The 26,545-nt window shown below is 47.8% G+C and overlaps 1 protein-coding gene across 1 annotated transcript; it reads left to right on the forward strand.

The window, feature by feature from the left end:
* Positions 1-6,880: 6,880 nt before the first annotated feature.
* LOC127530633 (uncharacterized) lies at positions 6,881-7,961 on the forward strand. The gene has a single exon (XM_051937894.1). It carries the CDS (start codon positions 6,882-6,884, stop codon positions 7,959-7,961), a length of 1,080 nt encoding a protein of 359 aa, XP_051793854.1. The 5' UTR covers position 6,881.
* The last annotated feature ends 18,584 nt before the right edge of the window (positions 7,962-26,545 follow it).

Genomic DNA, 26,545 nt, shown 5'->3' on the forward strand with positions numbered 1-26,545 from the left:
TATGAACCACCAGCAGGATTTAAAACCTGTTCTCTGGCAGACAGGAATCCAGCAGAGATCTAAGAACTGGACTGATGTGATGTTAGGACTGGAGCATCAGCATTCTGAAGGAGCTGCAGTCTGATGGACTATTAGGGAGTCCTGTAAAGACACCGTTACAGTAGTCTAGTCTGCTGAAGATGAATGCATGGACCAGTCTGTCTAGATCCTGCTGAGACATCAGTCCTTGAAACCTTGATCTAATCTTCAGGTGATACCAGGCTGATTTAGTGATTGTCTTAATGTTGCTGCTGAGTCGATGACTACACCAAGGTTTCTGGCTTGGTTTGTACATTTCATTGTAAGAGATTGAGGCTGAGCAACCTTTATCCTTTCTCTCTTTGCTCCACAAACAAGTATTGCAGTTTTTTCTTTGTTTAATTGAAGAAAATTCAATCATTGACTTGTTTGATGCGTCTACTCAGTGTTTGTATGGGACTGTGATTCCTCCTGGTGATATGCGGATGCAAATCTGTGTACCATCTGCATAGCTATGGTAATTTATTTAGTTATTTTCCATTATCTGACCCAAAGGGAGCATGTAGATGTTGAACAGCAGAGGCCCCAGAATGGATCCCTGAGGTACTCCACATACCATCCACTCAGATGTGTAATTACCTACAGACACAAAATGGTCCCTCTCATTTAAACAGGACTGAAGCCAGTTTAGGACTGCAGCAGAGAGTTTCATCTAGTTTTAAAGTCTGTCCAGTAGCATCTGGTGGTCAGCCGTGTCCAGCGCCGCACTGAGATGAAGTAATGATAAAGCTCCTCCTCTCTGACCACAGCCTCACTCTGTCCTTTATTTCTACACATTCACATGTTGATGAAGGAGCTGATCAGGAGTCTGTTTGTCTCTGACTTTATCCATCATGTCTGCCTTCAGACTCACATTATTGCATCTACTGTCCAAATAACAGTCAATATTTCAGATTTTAGCTTTAATAATACTGATTAAACCTGCAAGCAGTGGTGCTCGGGTCCTCCCCGTTAGAGTGAGTCTTTTATTTCAGGGTTTTCACATCTATTGTTGAGATTCCTTTGTGCTGAAGTTTCATCAGCTCGTTGATCTGTTGATGTCCGTTAACTTTCCTTGTTCCTTGTTTGGGGTTGTTCTTGTCCTCTGGGCTCTATGGCAGACCATTTATGTCCACTTTGCTTTCTTTTTTTTTTGACCATTTCAGCTCCATTAATGCAAATGGAATGAAATTTCCCTAGGGTCTGGATTCTTATCAGATCTTTTAATTTTCAACTTCAGCTCTTTAAATATATAAAAAATATACTGTATTCTTACAATTGTAACACTTGGCTCTATCGTGGCCATTTTTGGTAAATTGAAACCCATTCAAACTACATTTTTCCATTCCTTGTTATTCACAGTACTGAATCATACAAGTTAGGTAAAACTGATTTAATTCCTAACTCAACACTTCAAAATTGTAGTTTTTAATGTTTTCTACCAGATTGTGTCATTTGTCTATTTTTGGCCAAAGGAGCAATTTCATGTAATATTCTTTGTTTCCAATAGGGGGCATATGATGGCTTACTGCCCTCCAATGGAGTAAATGAATGACACCATTTTGACATAGGTGTGATCTTAAGGATGTCAGATATTGAAAATTGTGTCTGTGTATGAAATTGCAGCACAAAAATATATTTGAAAGAGAGAAATCAATTGTTGCATCTTAGATCCAGCTTGCAGGGAATTTCTGCTGATGCAGTTTTTTGAGCGTTGAGTGTCCCAGGCAAACGTGACTTTGATGCACACGTTGAAAGCACCTGTAACTTTGTTCTTTTGATAGAAAATACCACACACACAGACAAGATTGTTGGCACCTACAGTTGTCGGACAGGAAAACCAGCCGCTGGCCACTAGCTCTCTTCTAAAAACTCCTGGATATCTCGGTATACAATGCCTTTGTCCTGTGGAAATCAGTCCATCCTGAGTGGGAGTCCTCTAAAACCTACCAATGGAGAGTGTTCCTGGAAGAGCTGGGCCACATGCTGGTGTCTCTAGAAACTGCAAGATGTTCTTGTCCTCCACGCTCAAAAGCCATTGCTACCATTGTTGCTGGGATACAGCAGTCCGAATCAGATCGTGACCACAGGCCACCAGCAAAATGAGGAGAAGGTGTGAACTGTGCAGCTTCAGAAGAAGAACAGCATCCACGTGCTCCAGCTGTGGAAAGTGTGTCTGCAAAGACCACTCTATTGTGGTTTGCACTTCCTGCTGCCGTTAAACACACACACACACACACACACACACACACACACACACACACACACACACACACACACACACACACACACACACACACACACACACACACACACACACACACACACACACACACACACACACACACACACACACACACACACACACACCCTGCTTTAGTTCTCTTGTTCTCTATCAAAGTCCATGTTGTTGTTCAAAGTAAACAAGTCCTGTGCTTTATTTCTCAAATCAAATTTAAAGGGTTAAAATTCTAAAGCTGAATTAAATTTTGGATTTTATGGTCAGGACTGATTCTAATTTTAAAACTTAACTGTTGAGAGTAGAAAATAATGTTAATATGTGGTATTTTTTACAGCATATTGTGAAAACGGGGGGTGGCCATTTTTGGACACAAACATGCTGAGTAGGAGTTTTTGTTCTTTGTTTGTCACTGCACAAAAAATAATGATCCATAAAAATGATTGACACTGTTCATTATTGACATACGTTTAGCTACAATTATGGTTAAAAAATAAACCAGGTAGCATGTATTGTTTGGTTAAAAAATGTGATTTTATGCGTTTCTCTCCTTTTTGATCTTTGGCATTATATGATCTAAAAGGCATTTAAAGGATTAGAATCCAGAATTTGAATGAAATTTTGGTTTTCATAGTAAGAACTGATGCAAATTTTAAAAAATTAAGCTGATGAAAGTAGTTTTTAATTTAATTTTAATTTTAAAGCATTTTGAGAATGCAAACAGGGGGTGGCCATTTTTGAGTGTGAGTTTTATGTAATTTTCTCTCTCTGCTCCAAAATAATAATTCATCATAATCAGTGCTGCTATTAGTCAGTTACATATCACAGACTGTGCGATGAATAAAACACGACAAACCGGTGGCACTGAGAATATACATAATGGTCAGTTTTGAGGTTGTTTTTCAACAAGCGCATTATACAAACAACCTGGTATTGGAAGGGTTAGAACATTAAATGAATATTTTATATGTATGAGAAGAATTGATGTTAGTTAAAAACTTTATGCAGTAAAAAATCTAAAAAATTACAGACTCCATATGTTGGTATCGAACACGCTGAATGGATGTTTTTGAACAAAGCCACAGGGATAAATTCCTGGTTTTTTAACTTGAGTCTGGTGACTAAAGTTCCTCTGAACCCTTAAGGGTCTCCAGTGAGTCTAGTCATCTTTATGCAGCTTCCCGTTTCCTGTTGTAGTCGCAACAGGATTACAACAGGAAACTGCCTGAAAAAAAAATTCTGTCTTTACGCTTGTCATCGATGTCCTGAGTCACGACCTGACAGACTCCCTGACTGAATAATGGAACAAAGTGACTGAATATTAGAAGAAACTGACTGAATATTAGAATAAACTGACTGAATAACGGAATAAACTGACTGAATAACGGAATAAACTGACTGAATACTGGAATAAAGTGACTGAATAATAGAATAAAGTGAAAAACAGAATAAAGTGACTCACTGTGTCCAGCTGTCTCTTTGGTCCTTCTTCCTCCTTAAACTCTCAGCATCTCCTCTGGACTTCCTCCTCTTCTGATAAAGTTTCTGCCCACAGCCAATCAGAGAGCAGCACCGTGATGTCACAGCAGCTGTCAGTAGCTGCAGGAAGGAGGTTCAAGGTAAACAGTTCATTCAGACCCACGTGGTTTAAAGGAAAGCAGCTGCTGCAGCACATGCTTTAGAAGAAGCTGCTGCTGAGATTAATGTGACTGCAGCAGCAGAACATGAACAAACCTGATTTCACCGATTTATGATCCAACTGGGAAACAGATGGAGAATTCAGTGCAGGCTGTCATATTAGATTAAATCATGATAAATAATGACAGTAATAATAATGATAATATCAACTTAAAGCTGGATCCTCACATCCTCTCTGCTCAGTGAATCCCAGCATGTCCACCAGGTGGCGCTGTGACTGAGAGTCTGTTTAGGCTGATAGATGTGATGAGGACCAGACTCTGATCAGACATGTAGAGTTTTAGACAGATTGGAGCATCTACAGGTTAGCTATGGAACACTTTCTGTCCGTCCACCAGGTGGCGCTGTGACTGTAAACAGGTCTATAGAATTCATCAGGACCAGACTCTGATCAGACATGTAAAGTTTAAACAAGACTGGAGCTGTACAGGATTGTAGGATGAATGCTGTAGTTTAAAGTGAACGCTGTAGTTTAAAGTGAACGCTGTAGTTTAGAGTGAAGGCTGTAGTTTAGAGTGAACGCTGTAGTTTAGGATGAATGCTGTAGTTTAAAGTGAACGCTGTAGTTTAGAGTGAATGCTGTAGTTTAGAGTGAAGGCTGTAGTTTAGAGTGAAGGCTGTAGTTTAGAGTGAACGCTGTAGTTTAGAGTGAAGGCTGTAGTTTAGAGTGAATGCTGTAGTTTAGGGTGAACGCTGTAGTTTAGAGTGAACGCTGTAGTTTAGGATGAATGCTGTAGTTTAAAGTGAACGCTGTAGTTTAGGATGAATGCTGTAGTTTAAAGTGAATGCTGTAGTTTAGAGTGAATGCTGTAGTTTAGAGTCAACGCTGCAGTTTAGAGTGAAGGCTGTAGTTTAGAGTGAAGGCTGTAGTTTAAAGTGAAGGCTGTAGTTTAAAGTGAAGGCTGTAGTTTAGAGTTAATGCTGTAGTTTAGAGTGAATGCAATGCTGTAGTTTAGAGTGAATGCTGTAGTTAGAGTGAAGGCTGTAGTTTAGAGTGAACGCTGTAGTTTAGAGTGAACGCTGTAGTTTAAAGTGAACGCTGTAGTTTAGAGTGAAGGCTGTAGTTTAGAGTGAACGCTGTAGTTTAAAGTGAACGCTGTACGTTTAGAGTGAAGGCTGTAGTTTAGAGTGAAGGCTGTAGTTCAGAGTGAACGCTGTAGTTTAGGATGAATGCTGTGACGTTTAGAGTGACACTGTAGTTTAGAGTGAAGGCTGTAGTTTAGAGTGAACGCTGTAGTTTAGAGTGAACGCTGTAGTTTAAAGTGAAGGCTGTAGTTTAAAGTGAAGGCTGTAGTTTAGAGTGAACGCTGTAGTTTAAAGTGAACGCTGTAGTTTAAAGTGAACGCTGTAGTTTAAAGTGAACGCTGTAGTTTAGAGTGAACGCTGTAGTTTAAAGTGAAGGCTGTAGTTTAGAGTGAACGCTGTAGTTTAAAGTGAACGCTGTAGTTTAGAGTGAAGGCTGTAGTTTAGAGTGAAGGCTGTAGTTCAGAGTGAACGCTGTAGTTTAGGATGAATGCTGTAGTTTAGAGTGAACGCTGTAGTTTAGAGTGAACACTGTAGTTTAGAGTGAAGGCTGTAGTTTAGAGTGAACGCTGTAGTTTAAAGTGAAGGCTGTAGTTTAAAGTGAAGGCTGTAGTTTAAAGTGAAGGCTGTAGTTTAGAGTGAACGCTGTAGTTTAAAGTGAACGCTGTAGTTTAAAGTGAACGCTGTAGTTTAGAGTGAACGCTGTAGTTTAGGAGTGAACGCTGTAGTTTAAAGTGAAGGCTGTAGTTTAGAGTGAATGCTGTAGTTTAAAGTGAACGCTGTAGTTTAGAGTGAAGGCTGTAGTTTAGAGTGAAGGCTGTTGTTTAGAGTGAACGCTGTAGTTTAGGATGAATGCTGTAGTTTAAAGTGAACGCTGTAGTTTAGAGTGAATGCTGTAGTTTAGAGTGAACGCTGTAGTTTAGAGTGAACGCTGTAGTTTAGGATGAATGCTGTAGTTTAAAGTGAACGCTGTAGTTTAGAGTGAACGCTGTAGTTTAGAGTGAACGCTGTAGTTTAGAGTGAACGCTGTAGTTTAGAGTGAATGCTGTAGTTTAGGATGAATGCTGTAGTTTAGGATGAATGCTGTAGTTTAGGATGAATGCTGTAGTTTAGAGTGAACGCTGTAGTTTAGGATGAATGGTGTAGTTTAGAGTGAATGCTGTAGTTTCGAGTGAATGCTGTAGTTTAGGATGACTGCTGTAGTTTAGAGTGTGAATGTAGCCGCAAGGGGACACAAGCCAGTGTCTTATTGTGCCGGTCCCAAGCCCGGATAAATACAGAGGGTTGTGGCAGGAAGGGCATCCGACATAAAACTTTGGCCAAATCAAACATGCAAATCAATTGTATGACTTCCATACCGGATCAGTCGAGGCCCGGGTTAACAACGACCTACAGGGTGCCGGTGGAAAATGGACTACTGTTGGTCGAAGAAGGAGGGGAGGAAGGTGTGTTCGTAGGAAGAGAGAGAAGAGGAACAGCAAGAGTCTAGGACTGAGAGTAGGGACTTTGATTGTTGTAACTATGACAGGAAAAGGTAGAGAGCTGGTTGACATGATGCAGAGGAGGAAGGTGGACATACTGTGTGTCCAGGAGACTAGGTGGAAAGGTAGTAAAGCTAGAAGTTTAGGAGCAGGGTTCAAGTTGTTCTATCATGGTGTAGATAGGAAGAGAAATGGAGTAGGAGTTATCTTGAAGGAGGAGTTTGTTAGGAATGTCCTGGAGGTAAAAAGTAGTGTCAGATCGAGTGATGAGCCTGAAGCTAGAAATTGAAGGTGTGATGTTCAATGTTGTTAGTGGGTATGCTCCACAGGTAGGATGTGAGCTGAAGGAGAAGCAGAAATTCTGGTTGGACCTCGATGAAGTGATGCAGAGCATCCCTAGAAATGAGAGAGTTGTCATTGGTGCAGACTTCAATGGACATGTTGGTGCAGGAAACAGAGATGATGAGGAGGTCATGGGCAGGTTTGGTATCCAGGAGAGGAACGCAGAAGGACAGATGGTGGTTGACTTTGCAAAAAGGATGGAAATGGCTGTAGTGAATACTTTCTTCCAGAAGAGGCAGGAACATAGGGTGACCTATAAGAGTGGAGATAGGAGCACACAGGTAGACTACATGTTGTGTAGACGGTGTAATCTGAAGGAGATCAGTGACTGCAAAGTAGTGGTAGGTGAGAGTGTAGCCAGACAGCATGGGATGGTGGTGTGTAGGATGACCCTGGTGGTGAAGGAGATGAAGAGGGCAAAGGCAGAGCAGAGGACCAAATGGTGGAAGCTGAAAAAGGAAGAGTGTTGTATGACTTTCAGGAAAGAGTTGAGACAGGCTTTGGATGGTCAGGAGGTGCTTCCAGGTGACTGGACAACTACAGCAAATGTGATCAGGGAGACAGGTCAGAGAGTACTTGGTGTGTCATCTGGAAGGAAAGGCGATAAGGAGACTTGGTGGTGGAATGAGGAGGTGCAGGAGTGGATCCAGAGAAAGAGGTTATCTAAGAAGAAGTGGGACACTGAGAGGACTGAAGAGAGTAGACAGGAGTACAGGGAGATGCAGCGTAAGGTGAAAGTAGAGGTGGCAAAGGCCAAACAAGGGGCTTACGATGACTTGTATGCTAGGTTGGACAGTAAGGAGGGAGAGACTGATCTGTGTAGGTTGGCAAGGCAGAGAGACAGAGATGGGAAGGACGTGCAGCAGGTTAGGGTGATAAAGGATAAGGATGGAAGTGTGTTGTCAGGTGCCAATAGTGTGATGGGAAGATGGAAAGAGTACTTTGAAGAGTTGATGAATGAGGAAAATGAGAGAGAACGAAGAGTAGAAGAGGTGACTGTTGTGGAGCAGGAAGTAGCAAAGATTAGTAAGGATGAAGTGAGGAGGGCATTGAAGAGGATGAAGAGTGGAAAGGCACTTGGTCCTGATGATATACCTGTGGAGGTATGGAAGTGTCTCTGAGAGGTAGCAGTAGAGTTTCTGACTGGGTTGTTCAACAGGGTCTTAGATCGTGAGAAGATGCCCGAGGAATGGAGGAGAAGTGTGCTGGTGCCCATCTTTAAGAACAAGGGAGATGTGCAGAGTTGTGGCAACTACAGAGGAATAAAGCTGATGAGCCACACGATGAAGCTATGGGAAAGAGTAGTTGAAGCTAGACTAAGGGCAGAGGTGAACATCTGTGAGCAGCAGTATGGTTTCATGCCAAGAAAGAGTACAACAGATGCAATATTTGCTTTGAGGATGTTGATAGAGAAGTACAGAGAAGGTCAGAAGGAGCTGCATTGTGTCTTTGTAGATCTGGAGAAAGCTTCTGACAGGGTGCCCAGAGAGGAACTGTGGTTTTGTATGAGGAAGTCTGGAGTGGCAGAGAAGTATGTTAGAGTGGTGCAGGACATGTATGAGGACTGTAAGACAGTGGTGAGGTGTGCTGTAGGAGTGACAGAGGAGTTCAAGGTGGAGGTGGGAGTACATCAGGGATCAGCTCTGAGCCCCTTCTTGTTTGCTATGGTGATGGACAGGATGACAGACGAGGTTAGACAGGAGTCTCCATGGACTATGATGTTTGCAGATGACATTGTGATCTGTAGTGAGAGCAGGGAACAGGTGGAGGAGAAGCTAGAGGCGTGGAGGTTTGCCCTGGAAAGGAGAGGAATGAAGGTTAGCCACAGCAAAACGGAGTATCTGTGTGTGAATGAGAGGGACCCAAGTGGAAGAGTGAGGTTACAGGGAGAAGAGATCAAGAAGGTGGAGGATTTTAAGTACTTAGGGTCAACAGTCCAGAGCAATGGAGAGTGTGGAAAAGAGGTGAAGAAGCGTGTACAGGCAGGCTGGAACGACTGGAGAAAAGTGTCAGGTGTGATGTGTGATAGAAGAGTTTCAGCTAAAATGAAAGGAAAGGTTTACAAAACTGTGGTGAGACCAGCCATGTTGTTTGGTCTGGAGACAGTGTCCCTGAGGAAAAGACAGGAGGCAGAGCTGGAGGTAGCAGAACTGAAGATGCTGAGGTTCTCTTTGGGAGTGACCAGGATGGATAGGATCAGGAATGAGTACATCAGAGGGACAGCACATGTTAGAGGCTTTGGAGATAAAGTCAGAGAGGCCAGACTGAGATGGTTCAGACATGTCCAGAGGAGAGAGAGTGAATATATTGGTAGAAGGATGCTGAGTTTCCCACTGCCAGGCAGGAGGCCTAGAAGAAGACCAAAGAGGAGGTTTATGGATGTGGTTAAAGAGGACATGAAGGTAGTTGGTGTGAGAGAAGAAGATGCAGCAGACAGGGTTAAATGGAGGCAATTGATTCGCTGTGGTGACCCCTGAAGGGAAAAGCTGAAAGGAAAAGTTAACAGGTTAACAGATAAAACATTTTTCATCAGCTAAGAATCTGCATTGTTCTTAAAATGTTGTCAGGAAAGACTTAATGAACAAACAACTGAACACAACCTGATCTGGACCAGGACTGGTCCACAGCATCAGCTACCATGGAGATCCGACTCCACAGCATTGGTTACCATGGAGATCCGACTCCACAGCATTGGTTTCCATGGAGATGCAGCTCCACAGCATCAGTTGCCATGGAGATGTAGCTCCACAGCATCAGTTATGTAGTAAAAATGTTGCAGAAATTAGCGTCATGCGCTACACCAAACACTGCAAATTAAAATGTGTTTCTGCAACACACCTAATGGTAGAAACTCAACTTTATGATTAAAATCGCACTTGTTAATTTCAGGGCTCCATCCTCAGCTTTTCTGAGACAACTAGCAAAGTAGACTCAATCTCTTTAATGGAAAAAAAAATGATCAGTGTGTTATCTGAGAATTCATTGGCCTCCAGTTCCCAAAATGAAGAAATACTGACATCCGATAATAATTACACACAAACATTTATTAATTAATACTACAAACAAACAATGAATAAATGAAAGAATAAATTCAGATAAACTAAGGAACTTTGATCGTCACTGGAAGCAGTTGGTAGGAAGGCTTAGCATCACATTGAAATTGAAAAACCAAATGTGATTTGTGAATTCACCTGTTTAGCAGAAGGGAAGTGATGCTAGCGTAGCCTTTGTAAGAGGGTGTCATGAATTTGAGGTGTGAACCCAAGCAGCAGACACAGACAGGTGGGTGAAATTAAATAATGATTTAATGACAACAGGAATAAATTAACAGAAAAATCTTAATAGCTGTGACAAGAGGAAACCATGGGGAGGAGAACAGAAACTAAACTGAACCAAGGGCGGACCTGAAGGCCGAGGTAACTAATAACAAAAACTAAACTAAAATACGGGAAGAAAAGACTCACATGAGGTCCAGAGAATTGTCCATAGTTCTGACGAGCAGCAAGATGGCTAAACAGGCTGAGCAGATAGAGAGACGTGGCGAGGGCAGGGAAAACAGGAAACAGTCCAAAGGGGAAGATAGAGTCCAGTAAACGGTGTGCAGGAGAACGGAGAGCAGGTTGCAGCGAGTTGCGTGGTGTGGCATGGCAGGTGAAGCATGGAGCAATGAACCGGCAGTGAACTGTGTAGAAAGGCTGGCTTATATACTGCAGTGATTGTCGATTCTTGCCATCTGTGTTCTCTGCACAGACGTTCCTCATTTGGCTGATTGAGCCAGCTCACCGGAGCAGGAGGATCATGACAGTACCTCCCCTTTAACGTGTGCCTCCTGGCGCACGAACAAAAAGCTAAACCCAAACAGAGGTCGGGTGGGCGGAGGGACCTGGACGGAGGGCTGGAAACCAAAATATACACCAGTCGGGTGGGCGGAGGGGGTCAGGCCGGAGGGCCAAACACAAAATGTCCAGAGCAGTCTGGGACAGCACTGAGACACGCCAAAACACGAGTTCAAAATCAAAACAATACAAATTATATCCCAAGAGGAAAAGGTCTGGGGGCCGTCAGCTGACCCCACGGGAATTCTCCAGGGGTCGGGTTGGGAACCGGCAGATGGCGTGACGGGAACCTTCTGGAGGCCGGGCTGGAAACAGGCGATGGCGGGACCCCTCCGGGGTTTGAAGTGGGGCCAGAGTCGGAGGCCCCTCCGGGGACAGGACTGGAGTTGGAGGCCCCTCCGGGGGCAGGACTGGAGTCGGAAGCCCATCCAGGGGCGGAACTGGAACCAACAGCCCCTCCGGGGGCAGAACTGGAACCAGCAGCCCCTCTGGGGCTAAAACTGAACTGGACTTGAGTCGGACTGAATGGACTGGAGGGTGAGAAGGGACTGACTGGACGGGAGGGACTGACTGAACAGGAGGGACTGACTGAACTGGAGGGACTGACTGAACTGGATGGCCTGGAGGGGCAAAAGGAACAGAATGGACAGGAGGGACAAGAGGGAGAGGAGGAACAAAAAACCTGGAGGGACAGGACAGGGGAGACCACTCCTGCAGGGGAACCACAGGGTGTTGAAGTGGCCACTGCAGGAGGACCACTTGATGTTAAAGTGGCACACGGTCTCGGCAGGTGTTGGGGGGAGGCTCTATGTCCCCTCAAGGCTGCCGAGGAGGAGCTATGTCCCTCCAAGGCTGCCGAGGAGGAGTTATGCCTCTTCAGGACTCAGAGGGAGGTGCTACGCCTCCTTAAGGATGCTGAGGAGGGACTTTCCCCCCTCAAGGCTGCCGTGGAATAGGCAAAACACCCAAACAAGACCGTAGATGAGGCGGAACGCCTCACCGAGGCCGCGGGGAAGGTGGAGCGCCTCACTGAGGTCACGGGAAAGGCAGAACGCCTCGACAATGACACGGAGGAGGCAGGACGCCTCGGCAAAGACACGGAGGAGGCGGGACACCTCGGCAAAGACACAGAGGCGGCGGAATGCCTCCTTCAGAGCCGCGGCGGGAGCCTGTTGCTCCTTCAGAGCTGCGGCGAGAGCCTGTTGCTCTTTTAGAGCTGCAGTGAGAGCCCTTTGCTCCTTTAGAGCTGCAGCGAGAGCCTTTAGCCCCTCTAGCGCTACAGTGAAGGAAGTGTTGATCTCCTCCAAGGCTGCGGGAAAGGCTATAGGGCCCGCGAGGGCCGAAGACGGGCCGATGGGCCCCACAGAGACAGAAGACGGGCCGATGGGCCCACAGAGACAGAAGGCGGGCCGATGGGCCCCACAGAGACAGAAGGCGGGCCGATGGGCCCCACAGAGACAGAAGACGGGCCGATGGGCCCCACAGAGACAGAAGGCGGGCTGATGGGCCCCACAGAGACAGAAGGTGGGCCGATGGGTTCCACATCAACCAGAGATGGGACAATGGGCCACACGGGAACAGAAGACAGGACGATGGTCCCCATATGGACAGGTGTCGGGCAATAGCCCCCACAGGAACAGGAGAGAGGGAGACGGTGTGGGGCCTCTCCTTAACCAAGAGTGAAGCGGCTCGGGGCCTCTCCCCAACAGAAAGTAAGGCAGCTCGGAACCCCCCCTCAGCAGGGAGAAGGGCATCACGGGACCCTTTTTCAGCAGGGAGTGAGGCGGCACGGGGCCTCTCCTCGGCAGGGAGTGAGGTGGTGTCAACCTGCTCAGGGATAGTGTCAGCATCGACTCGCTCAAAAAATGAGGCAGCACAGAGCTCCTCCGAAGCTGCAGGCTCGGTAGCACGGGGCCCCTCCAGCACTGCAGAGGAGGTGACACAAGGCTTCTCCAAATCAGGAGAAGGGGAGTTACGGTGTCTTCTGTAGCCGTGTCTACGGTGACCTGATTTTCTGACGGCGGGTTCTGTGGCTAATGGGGAGTCAGGGACAGGTGAGCTATCAGGCTGGAGACAGATTTGGTGAGGTTTGGGGAAAGGAAGGGTGATGTGTGGTATAGGAGTGTTTAAAAAATCCCTGAAGTAGTCGGGAAGGTGGTTAAACAGCCCAGGTTTCTGGGCAGCCAATCTTGGCCCTGATTAACCAGAGTATCTCTTGGATCCCCCCACCAGTCCCAATACAGGTCACTAAGAGCATAGAAAAATTTCTTATTTTCCTCACTAGAAAAAAATATCTCCAGGGAGACACTTGGGGACCTCCCTGGAGATTCTGGTTGGGAACCCTTTCTTTGGGAGTCTTTCCTCAGTGTCAAGGTCTTCAGTGCTGGTGTTGGAAATCTTGTTCCTCAAAGCAACCAAAACAGGATGCTCAAGCACAGAATGTCCTGCATGGTGCATACTGCTGAGGCTTTTTCACAGAGAAGCTCCTCTGGTGGCACATGAAGATCTGCAAATTCAAGCCTGGGGTCTCACAGAAGCCCTCTCTGCATTTGTTGTATCTCCATCACTTGGTGTCAGCACAGAACTTTGGAAGCTCTTTAACAGTTTGTTTCCAGATGAGGTGTGTTTTGAAGTTAAGTCTGATGTCTGTATCCTGGAGGATGGTCAGCGTCTATACCCGGCTGGGATACGATGTTGGCAAACATGAATACATTCAGAAGAAACTGAGAGAGCTCGGAAGGCTTCTGGTATCCTCAAGGAAAACCATGAAGACCACATCAAACCTGCAGATGTCATGCAGTATGCGCAAACAGTGCAACAAGTGGTTTTGATGAAGAAACCAGTGTCTACACGTGTCCAAGTCCTGCTCTGAAAACTGGTCACATCCTGGCAAAGACTTCACTGCTCTTTGGAAGCCGTGCTGATGTACAGAGAGACCACAGAGCTACAAAAGATACTTACAGAGTTGATGAAACCAGATGGAATGAAATGATACCAGCTGCATCAGTGAGAACACTTCAGGAGTCCAAGTCCAACACTGTGTTGCTTCCATTCACTAAAGATGTCCAGACACAACATTTCCACAGTGGACTGTCCACAGAGACATCTCCACAGGTATGGACCAGCTAGCACTTTAACCCAAGTCATTTTGTTTAATGATGAAGAGCAGGGGAGGTGTCAAAAACGCCCCTATCTGCATGTTCATCTCAAAATCCATCAGACCCTCAAGAAGATGTGAGCCTAGCCCTCTCAGACTTGGAGAAGAAACTCTGTCAATGCTTCAAGAGGACAGACTTTTGCACAACTGGCTTCCTCTTGGACGTACCCTAGTTCTGCTGCTATAGGCCTAGACTACTGGGAGACCTCTCTGGATGCACTGAGCCCTTCTCCATCTACCTTTAGATTTAATATATATACTGTTATTGCATTGCACTAACTCTGTTTGTCCCTGTGTCCTTTCTCCGAGTGTCCCTGGTCCCAGAGCTGGATGCTTCAGATCTGTGGTTGATGTTCCACCAACTGGTCCAGTCTCCATCATGTCCACTGTGGGATGCTGCTGCTGACCTTCCTCCAGCCCTCTGCTTCCAGCTGCTCATTTCCACCAGTCTACTCTGCATCACCCTCACTATACTTGATCTGCTCTTCTACATACTGGTTGCATTTTACTACCAGCTATATATGTATTAGATTTAATGCCAGAGCTGTACACCAGAACAGGAAACTATGAATCAGTTTAAATGTTAGCTTCTACTTTGTATGAATCATCTATCTGATCATACATGGATCCACCTGTCTGTTCTATGTTCCTTGTTCCTCCTCCTCTACCTCTTCTGTTCCTCTCTACCTCCTTCCAGCAGCAGATGTTCCCTCACATAAAGATCCAGGTTCTGTTCCAGGTTCTTCCTGTTAAAGGGAGTTTTTCTTTTCACTGTCTCCTTATTTCTGCTCTGGGGGTTCATGTGGGTTCTGAAAAGCGTCTAGAGATAATTTGACCCGTAGATGGCGCTATAGACCTTTTCGCAGTGACGTCAGAGTCGGGGACACGTGACCATACCTTCCTTAGCAACGCACGCCGCCATTTTAAGAGGGGGCAACAAAGTCATTAGCAACCATGATTTGACCGCCAAAACCACGTGGTTTTGACCCGGAGAAAAACGTCTGGTGATTATTTCGGAAATCTTGAGCCAAAAGCCAAGCTACGGTATAAAGAAAAAATAGAACTGGTTGGTTTGCAGTCATGTCCGTACCAAATTCCTCTGGTTTCATGGGAAAACGACCCTACTAGTGTCCAGATCTTCATTGGCACTCCATTTACGAGTACCTTATCAACAGCCCAGGCATCCACACAATGGAGAAGATGAAGACTTATAAAAGCCTGGACTCATACGTTTTCTTTGAGGTATGCTTATATTTATACGTTTTTGTGCATACAGGTCAATGTCAGAATGATAAATGCCTTGTAAGATATGGCTACACCAGCTCCGCTATGCTAAGCTAATGTTAAGCTAACGGGGTGAGCCATTACACCTTTTAATTTCAAGTGGAAGTAGTGTATGTATATTAATTAGATGTGCATTATCAAAACTAAGAGTCAGATACCTGTAATGAGCTCTACCCATCCTAGGCCCAAGGGTATGAGGTGCTAACAATAATGAGGACAATGCTGCTGATTACAGCATAGTAGTTAGCAGAACGAAAGGGAGGAGAGAAGGTTTAAAAATAGCAGTGTGAGTAGAAAGACCCCTGACTTTTTGTGGGAAGCACAGCTAGCACTAGCCTAAGCTAAGTAGCTAGCCCTCAACATTTCAGATAATTATAGACATCATAAACTGCAGTCAATTCCAGCCACTTTTAGTACAAAAAAATATGACGAGAAATACAGGGAATATTGGACGCGGCATCGCGAGGTGCATTTCCTTGAAAACGACCTATTCGTGGATTATATACCGACTTCAGGACATGTTTTGGACAAAATAGTTTACTGGCTTGTTTCGTCTGGATGTCCAAGGTTGGATTATGGCCGTTTTTTGTGGAATATTTTCATCTGTGTGTAATAATGAGCCCAGAAATGTGAGTCGCGCTGTGTGCGTTGAAGCCGTGTACAGAGAACGGATGGATGAATATTCGTTTTTGTCGGACAAGTGTGTTTATATTACCCCGCTGTGGTAATCACATCTGAAAGTGGTTTATACCGGCGGATTCATGAGAATCTAAGCTTTCCATCGGCGTATAGTGTTTGTATAATCATGTTTGCAGTTTCAGACATTTAGCAAATTGCTTATGCAGATTTCAAAGTGTACCGCGGGCGGGACACTGAAGCGCAACGGGGTAAGCTTATTAATTAATAATTTCAGAAAATCAGTTAAGGGTTAATAATTTCATGAAACACAACATACCATTGAAGAAATGCTGACTGCAAACATAGGACCATTTTGACTGTGGGCTCCATGTGGTTCTATTATTGTTAATCCGCCTCAATGCTGTGAGCCATAAACTCCTTTTCTGGCCCTTTTCAGTCGGAATCCTGTAAAAGGAAATGTCCTTGTTGCTCCATGACTGAGAACTACAGCCAAAAACAGCGCAGGTTTTGGGCATATCTGCTTTTGGTCGTTCAAATCAGGAGGGAAACGTGGGAAAGTAATGGTCGTCAAGGCAAAGCATACCCCTCTTAAAATGGCGGAATCGCGTTGCTAGGGCCGGTGACCGGCAGTGACGTTCGATGATGACGTTTCGGAAAAAGGTCTATAGAAATAAAGCAGGCAGGCAGGGCTGTGCCAAAAGCATCTGGCTGCAGACCTCCACTGTGAGGTCGCTTCCGGTGCAGGCTCCACTCTCAGGATGCCTCCACCATAGACATATATACGTAGACGCCTCATAGGCTGTCGAGAGACGTGCTTACAGCGCCGCCATCTTGGACCGGGGCCAGCCGAGGCAGTGGTGCATAGAAGTCTATGGAGGAGAGAGGTACTGCTGAATCTAAAAGTGGAATTATTCGCCGAATTTTGAACCGATTGCCAAACGGTTTGATTTTTAGAAACGTCACACGTGTAGCTACTATACAAGGTGCTCGGATATTTTTTTACAATGCTGGTTTTGCCACTCAACACTTAGATGCTGGACTTCTGTTCATCCTATGGATGCTCTAATGAGCGCTGTAAGGAAACAAGAGCATGTGGGATTACTTTTCACATGTAAGATGTATGTAAGGAATAATATATTGTTAGCAGGTTGTCATAGCTAGAGTGAAATAAACGCCGAGAAGACGGATAGAACCCCTCAGCTCCGTGTCTGGCTTCTACTACCCATGATCTAACCAGCTCTCTACATCATCCTGTGTATTACACAGCTGCTTACCGGTGAAATAACTGATCTGAGACAATTTTTTGTTTAAAATTCGATGTTATGAATCTAGCGTTCCTAGCAACTTACTGCAGTAATTGGTGGGTTAGAATACAGCATCTGATTGATCTAATAATAGCCCTGATTTATGATGGAACTATTTTTGTTGGAGACAGTTCTTTATCTCTGGCTACTTTTCTCACATGTTTAAGCTTTCCCAAAGAACGTGATTTATACACGTGATATAATAGTAATAATAACAGTAATAATAATGATAAAATAATAGTAATAATAGCAGTAATAATAGTAATAATTGATATAATATTAAGAGTAGTAGTAATAATAATAATTATTATTAACAGTAGTAATAATAGCAGTATCTATCTATATATCTATGGCAAAACCTGCATTGTAAAAAAATATCCGAGCACCTTGTATAGTAGCTACATGTGTGACGTTTCTAAAAATCAAACAGTTTGGCAATCGGTTCAAAATTCGGCGAATAATTCCACTTTTAGATTCAGCAGTACCTCTCTCCTCCATAGATTTCTATGCACCGCTGCCTCGGCTGGCCCCGGTCCAAGATGGCGGCGCTGCAGGCACATCGCTCCAGTGGGCAGCCGCAGTCAATGAGGCGTCTACGTATATATGTCTATGGCCTCCACTGTCAGGACGGGAAATGCACGGGATGCATTACAAAATAAAATCGAAATAAAATCGTGTAGGGACTTCCGGTGGAATTGATTTTCGTGCTAATGCATTAATTAGTTAATAATAGAACATAAAATCTATTAATCCCTTGTCTATATTATATATCGTTTTTATTTATATATTAAACTTCTGTTTTGTCGTTTTTGTTCTGTGTTTTCCTTTTATGTTACGCATGAGTCCCACCCTACAGCGAATACAAGCGGCCGAAATGAGTTTCCTCCGCAGGCAGGCTGGGCTCAGCCTTGGAGACAGGGTGAGGAGCTACCCTGGCTGCAGACCTCCACTGTGAGGTCGCTCTCACAGTGGAGGTCTGCAGCCGACCCGACTCCGGATAAGCAGAAGAAAATTAATGGATGGATGAGCCCCACCGGGACTTTGTATGCCTGTGAAGCACACATTTATATTCTGCCAGTAACCGTATCAAGAGTATATTGAGAATTTATAATTACTCCGCCAAGGAACGCGGTGGAGTTATGTGACGATCGGCGTACGTTTGTCCTTCTGTGAATCCGGCTGTTGGCAACACTACTCAAAAAGGCAATAACGGATATGGATGAAATGTTCAGGGAAGGTCAGAAATGACACAAGGACCTCCTCATTAGATTTTGCCAGTAATGCGGCTTATTGTCTGGATCCACAGATTGTTAAACATTTCCCATAGCGATAGCGGCCGGCACGGCGTCGCTGTAACTATGACAACAAGCAAACGCATTGTCAGTTGGCTGCATCAATTCATGCCGCCCGCTGCATATTTAATGAAATAAATTATTAGTTAATAAACAAATGCTGCATTTATATAAAAAACGCTACATTTCTGACAATGCCATGTGGGGGAATGAACAGCCTTGAAGGAGTACTGCGCGCTCTGAGTGCTTTTCTGGTTCTTTTTATTTGGACAAGTGAAGCATTAGCATTTGTCTTTTTCAAAACACTTCTCATTAAAGATTCCCATGTACGTAGAGCAATATACACTGTTTTGTGTAATATTACAGCTTAGGGCATTATGGAAAACATAAACGAGGGTGACTATGGGCTCAAGTGTCTATTTGTAGCCTATAAAGCCGAGGATCTTTTGTCTATGCTAATTATGTTCTTGTGCTGCTGGAGCACATACACACGTGGACAAAATTGTTGGTACCCCCTCAGTTAAAGAAGGAAAAACCCACAATTCTCACTGAAATCACTTGAAACTCACAAAAGTAACAATAAATAAAAATTTGTTGAAAATTAAATAATCAAAATCAGCCATCACTTTTGAATTGTTGATTAACATAATTATTTTAAAAAACAAACTAATGAAATAGGGCTGGACAAAAAATGATGGTACCTCTGTAAAAGATTGAAAACTATTTGACCAGAGTGACATGATTAACTCAGGTGTGTCATTTAATTGACATCACAGGTGTTTCCAAACTCATAATCAGTCAGTCTGCCTATTTAAAGGGAGACAAGTAGTCACCCTGCTGTTTGGTGAAAAGGTGTGTACCACACTGAACATGGACAACAGAAAGCGAAGGAGAGAATTGTCCCAGGACATCCGAAAAAAAATGATAGACAAACATCTTAAAGGTAAAGGCTATAAGACCATCTCTAAACAGCTTGAAGTTCCTGTGACAACAGTGTCTCATATTATTCAGAAGTTCAAGACCCACGGGACAGTAGCCAACCTCCCTGGACGTGGCCGCAAGAGGAAAATTGATGACAAATTGAAGAGACGGATCGTTGGAATTGTATCCAAAGAGCCCAGAGCAACCTCCAAAGAAATTAAAGGTGAACTCCAAGGCCAAGGTACATCAGTGTCAGATGGCACCATTCGTCGTTGTTTGAGCCAAAGTGGACTTCATGGGAGACGACCAAGGAGGACACCACTGCTGAAAAAAACTCATAAAAAAAGCCAGACTGGAATTTGCAAAAATGCATGTTGACAAGCCACAAAGCTTCTGGGAGAATGTCCTTTGGACAGATGAGACCAAACTGGAGCTTTTTGGTAAGGCACATCAACTCTATGTTCATAGACTCAAAAACCAAGCATACGAAGAAAAGAACACTGTCCCTACGGTGAAACATGGAGGAGGCTCAGTAATGTTTTGGGGCTGCTTTGCTGCATCTGGCACAGGGTGTCTTGAAAGTGTGCAAGGTACGATGAAATCTGAAGACTATCAATGTCACGAGCTGAGCTGGTGGACCAGAGCAGAAAACCACACTACCAGGGCTGGCTGAATGCTAGGGGTTTATTATTTGGGGGTGAGAATGGTGGCTAGGTGGGGGGAAAACCAGGGTGTAGGAGCGGGGAGTTCCGGGCAGGAGTGGGGGTTCCCGGGCAGGAGTGGGGTTCCCGGGCAGGAGTGGGGGTTCCCGGGCAGCCGAACTGAACAAAAGCAGGGAAAAACAAAGTCAAGAAACACGGCAGAAACTCAAACAGAAAAATGCTGAAGGCTAGACCGCAAACCGAACTGCATGGTTCTTGTTCAATACTCTCGCAGGGAGTGGAAGGCTGAGCCGGTCTTTATTGCAGAGGTGAGTCGTTAGTGAGATGATTGTCAGCTGCCCGGGAGACGTGGAGATAGTTGATTGCCTGAGTGGAGTCAGCTGGAGAAGCTAGACTCCACTCAGGCACCGAGCTGTAGGGGAAAGACAGGACAGAGGAGCAGATGAAAGATAGACAGGACAGAGGAGCAGATGAAAGATAGACAGGACAGAGGAGCAGATGAAAGACAGGCAGGGCAGAGGAGCGGATGAAAGACAGGCAGGGCAGAGGAGCGGATGAGAGACCGGCAGGGCAGAGAAAACAGGAGAGGGGGAGAGAAGCAGATGGGAAAAGGGGTATTCGGGGATGTCAGGTGGGAAGGACGGGGGTGAGGAGGGAGCCCTGACAGTACCCCCCCTCAATGGGCGCCTCCTGGCGCCCTCCGGAGCCAGCCGGGGCGAGAACCCACGGCTACCAAGGGCAGCCAGGAGCCCCACAGGGGAAACTAGAAGGGCCCACAGGGGAAACTGGAAGGGCCCACAGGGGAAACTGGAAGGGCCCACAGGGGAAACTGGAAGGGCCCACAGGGGAAACTGGAAGGGCCCACAGGGGAAACTGGAAGGGCCCACAGGGGAAACTGGAAGGGCCCACAGGGGAAACTGGAAGGGCCCACAGGGGAAACTGGAAGGGCCCACAGGGGAAACTGGAAGGGCCCACAGGGGAAACTGGAAGGGCCCACAGGGGAAACTGGAAGGGCCCACAGGGGAAACTGGAAGGGCCCAAAGGGGAAACTGGACGGGCCCAAAGGGGAAACTGGACGGGCCCAAAGGGGAAACTGGACGGGCCCAAAGGGGAAACTGGACTGGGGCAGGATTGGGACTGGGCAGGACTGAACTGAGGGCAGGACCGAACTGAGCGAAGGGAAGGGCCGGACCGAACTGAGCGAAGGGAAGGGCCGGACCGAACTGAGCGAAGGGAAGGGCCGGACCGAACTGAGCGAAGGGAAGGGCCGGACCGAACTGAGCGAAGGGAAGGGCCGGACCGAACTGAGCGAAGGGAAGGGCCGGACCGAGTGAAGGGAAGGGCTGGACCGAACTAGCAGGGCAGTAGCTCTGGGGGTCGGCCCGAAGGCTCAACTGGCAGAGGATGGATAGGGCAGAGGGTCCGCTCCGGAGGACGGACCGTGGGCCGGACTGGCTGGGGATGAGTGGGCCGGAGGGTCCGCTCCGGAGGCCGGACTGGCTGGGGATGAGTGGGCCGGAGGGTCCGCTCCGGTGGGCGGCCCGGGGGTCGGGCTGGCCGTGGATGGACAGGACGGAGAGTCCGTTCCGGTGGGCGGCCCGGTCGAGGCTGGGCAAGCCGGAGGGTCCGTTCCGGTGGACGGCCAGAAGGCGGGACGGGTTGAGATAGAACAGGACGGAGGGCACGCTTCAGAGGGAGGACTGGAGGCGGGGCCGGCCGAAGCTGGACTCGCCGGAGGGTCCTCCTCCGAGGACGGGCTGGGGTCCGGACAGACAGGCGGGGCCGCTCCGGCGGACGGCCCAGGGACTGGGCAGGTAGGGACCGGACAGACAGGCGGGGCCGCTCCGGCGGACGGCCCAGGGACTGGGCAGGTAGGGACCGGACAGACAGGCGGGGCCGCTCCGGCGGACGGCCCAGGGACTGGGCAGGTAGGGACCGGACAGACAGGCGGGGCCGCTCCGGCGGACGGCCCAGGGACTGGGCAGGTAGGGACCGGACAGACAGGCGGGGCCGCTCCGGCGGACGGCCCGGGGGCCGGACTGGGGGCAGAGGGGCCGCTCCGGCGGACGGCCCGGGGGCCGGACTGGGGGCAGAGGGGCCGCTCCGGCGGACGGCCCGGGGGCCGGACTGGGGGCAGAGGGGCCGCTCCGGCGGACGGCCCGGGGGCCGGACTGGGGGCAGAGGGGCCGCTCCGGCGGACGGCCCGGGGGCCGGACTGGGGGCAGAGCCGGGTCCGATGGGTCCTCCGGGGGCAGGACCGAACACTGGGCCAGGGGCCCCTCCGAGGGCGGTGCAGGATCCAGGGGCCCCTCCGGGGGCGGCGCAGCGGCGCAGGATCCAGGGGCCCCTCCGGGGCGGCGCAGGATCCAGGGGCCCCTCCGGGGGCGGCGCAGGATGGGAGGCACAAAGCCTCTTCCTGGACTCAGGGAAGACCTTAGTCCCTTTTAAGGTTGCCGAGGTTCCAAGGAGCGGAGGCGGGGCGTCGACGGCCTCCTCAGGGAGCGGGGGCGGAGCGTCGTCAACCTCCGCGGGAACTGGGGGCGGAGCGTCGTCAACCTCCGCGGGAACTGGGGGCGGAGCCGGGAGCCCCTCCGGGGGCGGAGCAGGAGCCGGGGACTGGAGCCCCTCCGGGGGCGGAGCAGGAGCCGGGGACTGGAGCCCTCCGGGGGCGGAGCCGGGAGCCCCTCCGGGGGCGGAGCCGGGAGCCGGGGACTGGAGCCCCTCCGGGGGCGGAACAGGAGGCGGTGCGTCGACCACCGCGGGAACAGGAGGCGGTGCGTCGACCACCGCGGGGACTGGAGGCGTGCGTCGACCACCGCGGGGACTGGAGGCGGTGCGTCGACCACCGCGGGGACTGGAGGCGGTGCGTCGACCACCGCGGGGACTGGAGGCGGTGCGTCGACCACCGCGGGGACTGGAGGCGGTGCGTCGACCACCGCGGGGACTGGAGGCGGTGCGTCGACCACCGCGGGGACTGGAGGCGGAGCCGGGAACTCCTCCTGGGCCAGAACGGGAGCCGGGGGGCCATGGCGCCTCCTGGCCTTGCGTCTTTGTCGGCCAAGCCGTTTGACAGGCGGCTCCATAGGCGGCGGAGAGCCAGCAGGCGGGTCAGACAGAGGAGTATTCAAGAGTTCACGAATGTAGTCGGGAAGAAGGTCGGCTAACCCGGGTCGCTGTCCTGCTAGCTTGCGACCCAGGGTTATGCTCGAGTCCTTTGGGTCTTCCCTCCATTCCTCCCACAAATCGTACAGCGCGTTAAAATAAACACTGTACTCATCGCAGGAGGAGAAGACCCAGGGCGTGTCTTGGACGTGGGTCGGGGTGTGGACTGGGTCCGGGGCTGGTGGCACTGAGGTCGGGGTCCGGTTCTGGGGAGCAGAGGTCGGGGTCCGGTTCTGGGGAGCAGAGGTCGGGGTCCGGTTCTGGGGAGCAGAGGTCGGGGTCCGGTTCTGGGGAGCAGAGGTCGGGGTCCGGTTCTGGGGAGCAGAGGTCGGAAAGATGGCTCCCGTGTGGACTGGAGACGGAGGGCCGGAGTGCGGTCTCGCTAAGGCCGAACCCAGGGAACCATGGTGCCTCTTGGACGGCATTTTTACTGCCCAACGGGTTCCCCAGAAGGGAGAGGAGGAGTCATTTAATGACATGGTGGCTGGGACTGAACAGGGGGCTCCAACAAAATTAACAGGGGGGTGTACTGGGCTTGACTAGATTTTAACAAAAGAAGGGTTACTCACAGGACTGACGGTGACCAGACGAGGAGCAGAGCAGAGGGATTCCAATTACGGGAACGGCGAGGGCTGTGAAGGGAGAGGATTGGTCCAACCCCAGTAGTGGGCTCTCTGGGTCCGTTTGTGGCGAGAGTATTCTGTCACGAGCTGAGCTGGTGGACCAGAGCAGAAAACCACACTACCAGGGCTGGCTGAATGCTAGGGGTTTATTATTTGGGGGTGAGAATGGTGGCTAGGTGGGGGAAAACCAGGGTGTAGGAGCGGGGAGTTCCGGGCAGGAGTGGGGGTCCAGGCAGGAGTGGGGGTTCCAGGCAGGAGTGGGGGTTCCAGGCAGGAGTGGGGGTTCCAGGCAGGAGTGGGGGTTCCAGGCAGGAGTGGGGGTTCCAGGCAGGAGTGGGGGCTCCAGGCAGGAGTGGGGGTTCCAGGCAGGAGTGGGGGTTCCAGGCAGGAGTGGGGGTTCCAGGCAGTAGTGGGGGTTCCCGGGCAGCCGAACTGAACAAAAGCAGGGAAAAACAAAGTCAAGAAACACGGCAGAAACTCAAACAGAAAAATGCTGAAGGCTAGAGCGCAAACCGAACTGCATGGTTCTTGTTCAATACTCTCGCAGGGAGTGGAAGGCTGAGCCGGTCTTTATTGCAGAGGTGAGTCGTTAGTGAGATGATTGTCAGCTGCCCGGGAGACGTGGAGATAGTTGATTGCCTGAGTGGAGTCAGCTGGAGAAGCTAGACTCCACTCAGGCACCGAGCTGTAGGGGAAAGACAGGACAGAGGAGCAGATGAAAGATAGACAGGACAGAGGAGCAGATGAGACAGGCAGGGCAGAGGAGTGGATGAGAGACAGGCAGGGCAGAGGAGCGGATGAGGGACAGGCAGGGCAGAGGAGTGGATGAGAGACCGGCAGGGCAGAGAAAACAGGAGAGGGGGAGAGAAGCAGATGGGAAAAGGGGTATTCGGGGATGTCAGGTGGGAAGGACGGGGGTGAGGAGGGAGCCCTGACAATCAAGGCATTCTGGAGAGAAATGTGCTGCCTAGTGTCAGAAAGCTTGGTCTCAGTCGCAGGTCATGGGTCTTCCAACAGGACAACCATCCAAAACACACAGCCAAAAACACCCAAGAATGGCTGAGAGAAAAGCGTTGGACTATTCTAAAGTGGCCTTCTATGAGCCCAGATCTGAATCCCATTGAACATATGTGGAAGGAGCTGAAACATGCCATTTGGAGAAGACACCCATCAAACCTGAGACAACTGGAGCTGTTTGCTCATGAGGAGTGGGCCAAAATACCTGTTGACAGCTGCAGAACGCTCATTGACAAATACAGAAATCGTTTAATTGCAGTGATTGCCTCAAAAGGTTGTGCAACAAAATATTAAGTTATGGGTACCATCATTTTTGTCCAGCCCTATTTCATTAGTTTGTTTTTTTTAAATAATTATGTTAATCAACAATTCAAAAGTGATGGCTGATTTTGATTATTTAATTTTCAATAAATTTTTATTTATTGTTACTTTTGTGAGTTTCAAGTGATTTCAGTGAGAATTGTGGGTTTTCCTTCTTTAACTGAGGGGTACCAACAATTTTGTCCACGTGTGTATACCTATATATACACACATATATATATGTATATATAAGTATATATATGTACATACATACACATATATATACACACACACACAAATGTTTCAATGTTTCAAATGTTCTGCTTTATTTCAACATGAAGCACGGCAACAAAAACTGTGTCTTTGAATAAAAAGAAAAACTTTCATTGGTGGACCATTGGAACCAAAATGACTCAATTCATCTCTGGTGAATATTCATGGAACCAATCAGTTTGAAGTTTTCAATGAATTATTTAGGATGTGTTTAGTATTTTGGCTGTGACTAGACTAAAATAAATTATACTTGAAGACCTAAGAGTGATCTTAATGCAGTATTTCACAAATGTATGGAGTGAAAACTGTTTTCCACTACTGTATTTACTGATTTAACTCCTCGAACTGTATTAACTAATTTAACTTCAGTAAATGTATTCAATCAATCAAAGTTTGTTTCTACAATCCTTTACAAAAGTCCAGAGGGTGACCAAAGAGCTTCACAGTGAAATAAGAAAATAGCTTAAAAACACTACAGTAACTTACACTGAGTGCCAAATTATTGTGCAAGTGATCTTTTCTTCAAAATCTAGAAGGCTGCTCTTCAGAAAAAAAACAGAGTTTTGGTATGATGTAATTAAGGCCTTGTGCTTTCACAAAACCTTTGTAGTTTGAATGTACAAGGCTTTCGAATATCCTTTATTGTGGATCATGCCTATATAAGTGTGCCACATTGTTATGCAAATCCTATTCACCTTTGACCATGAGCAAGAAAAATGACCTGACCAAAGAGGAAAAGAGTTGAATTGTCAAGAGTCTGAGCAAGGGGGAATCTCCAAATGATATAGCCAAGAAATTGCAGCATGATCAGTGAACCGTAAAAAGTTATGTCCAAAGCAGTCAAGATGGGAGAAAACCCAGAGCAGAAAAAGCTTGTAGCACATTATCAAGCTGAGAACTATCCCGAATGAAACGAGAGGTTGCTAAAAGACCCTTAGCTACTAGTAAGGAGATTGTTGAAGCATTGGGCCTCGATGATGTACCCAGGTCTACTCGATGTAGGATGCTAAGACGAGTGGCAAAGGTCCAAAAGGCAAAGACAAGACCTCCGCTGAAGAAAATACATGGGGAAAAACGATTGGAATGGGCTAAGCAATACATGAAAGCTGACTCGTCCAAAGTCATATTCACTGATGAGGCAACCCTCGATGGACCAGATTGGTGGGCATGTGGTTGGATTTCAAGTGGCCATGCAGCTCCAACTCGACTGCGACGTCAGCAAGGTGGTGGAGGTG

This window comes from Acanthochromis polyacanthus, chromosome 17 (assembly GCF_021347895.1).
Source record: "Acanthochromis polyacanthus isolate Apoly-LR-REF ecotype Palm Island chromosome 17, KAUST_Apoly_ChrSc, whole genome shotgun sequence".
Lineage (NCBI taxonomy): Eukaryota > Metazoa > Chordata > Actinopteri > Pomacentridae > Acanthochromis > Acanthochromis polyacanthus.

What these genes read in the sequence shown, in the direction of transcription:
- LOC127530633 (XM_051937894.1), top strand. Translation starts at nt 6,882, where the DNA reads ATGCAGAGCATCCCTAGAAATGAGAGAGTTGTCATTGGTGCAGACTTC.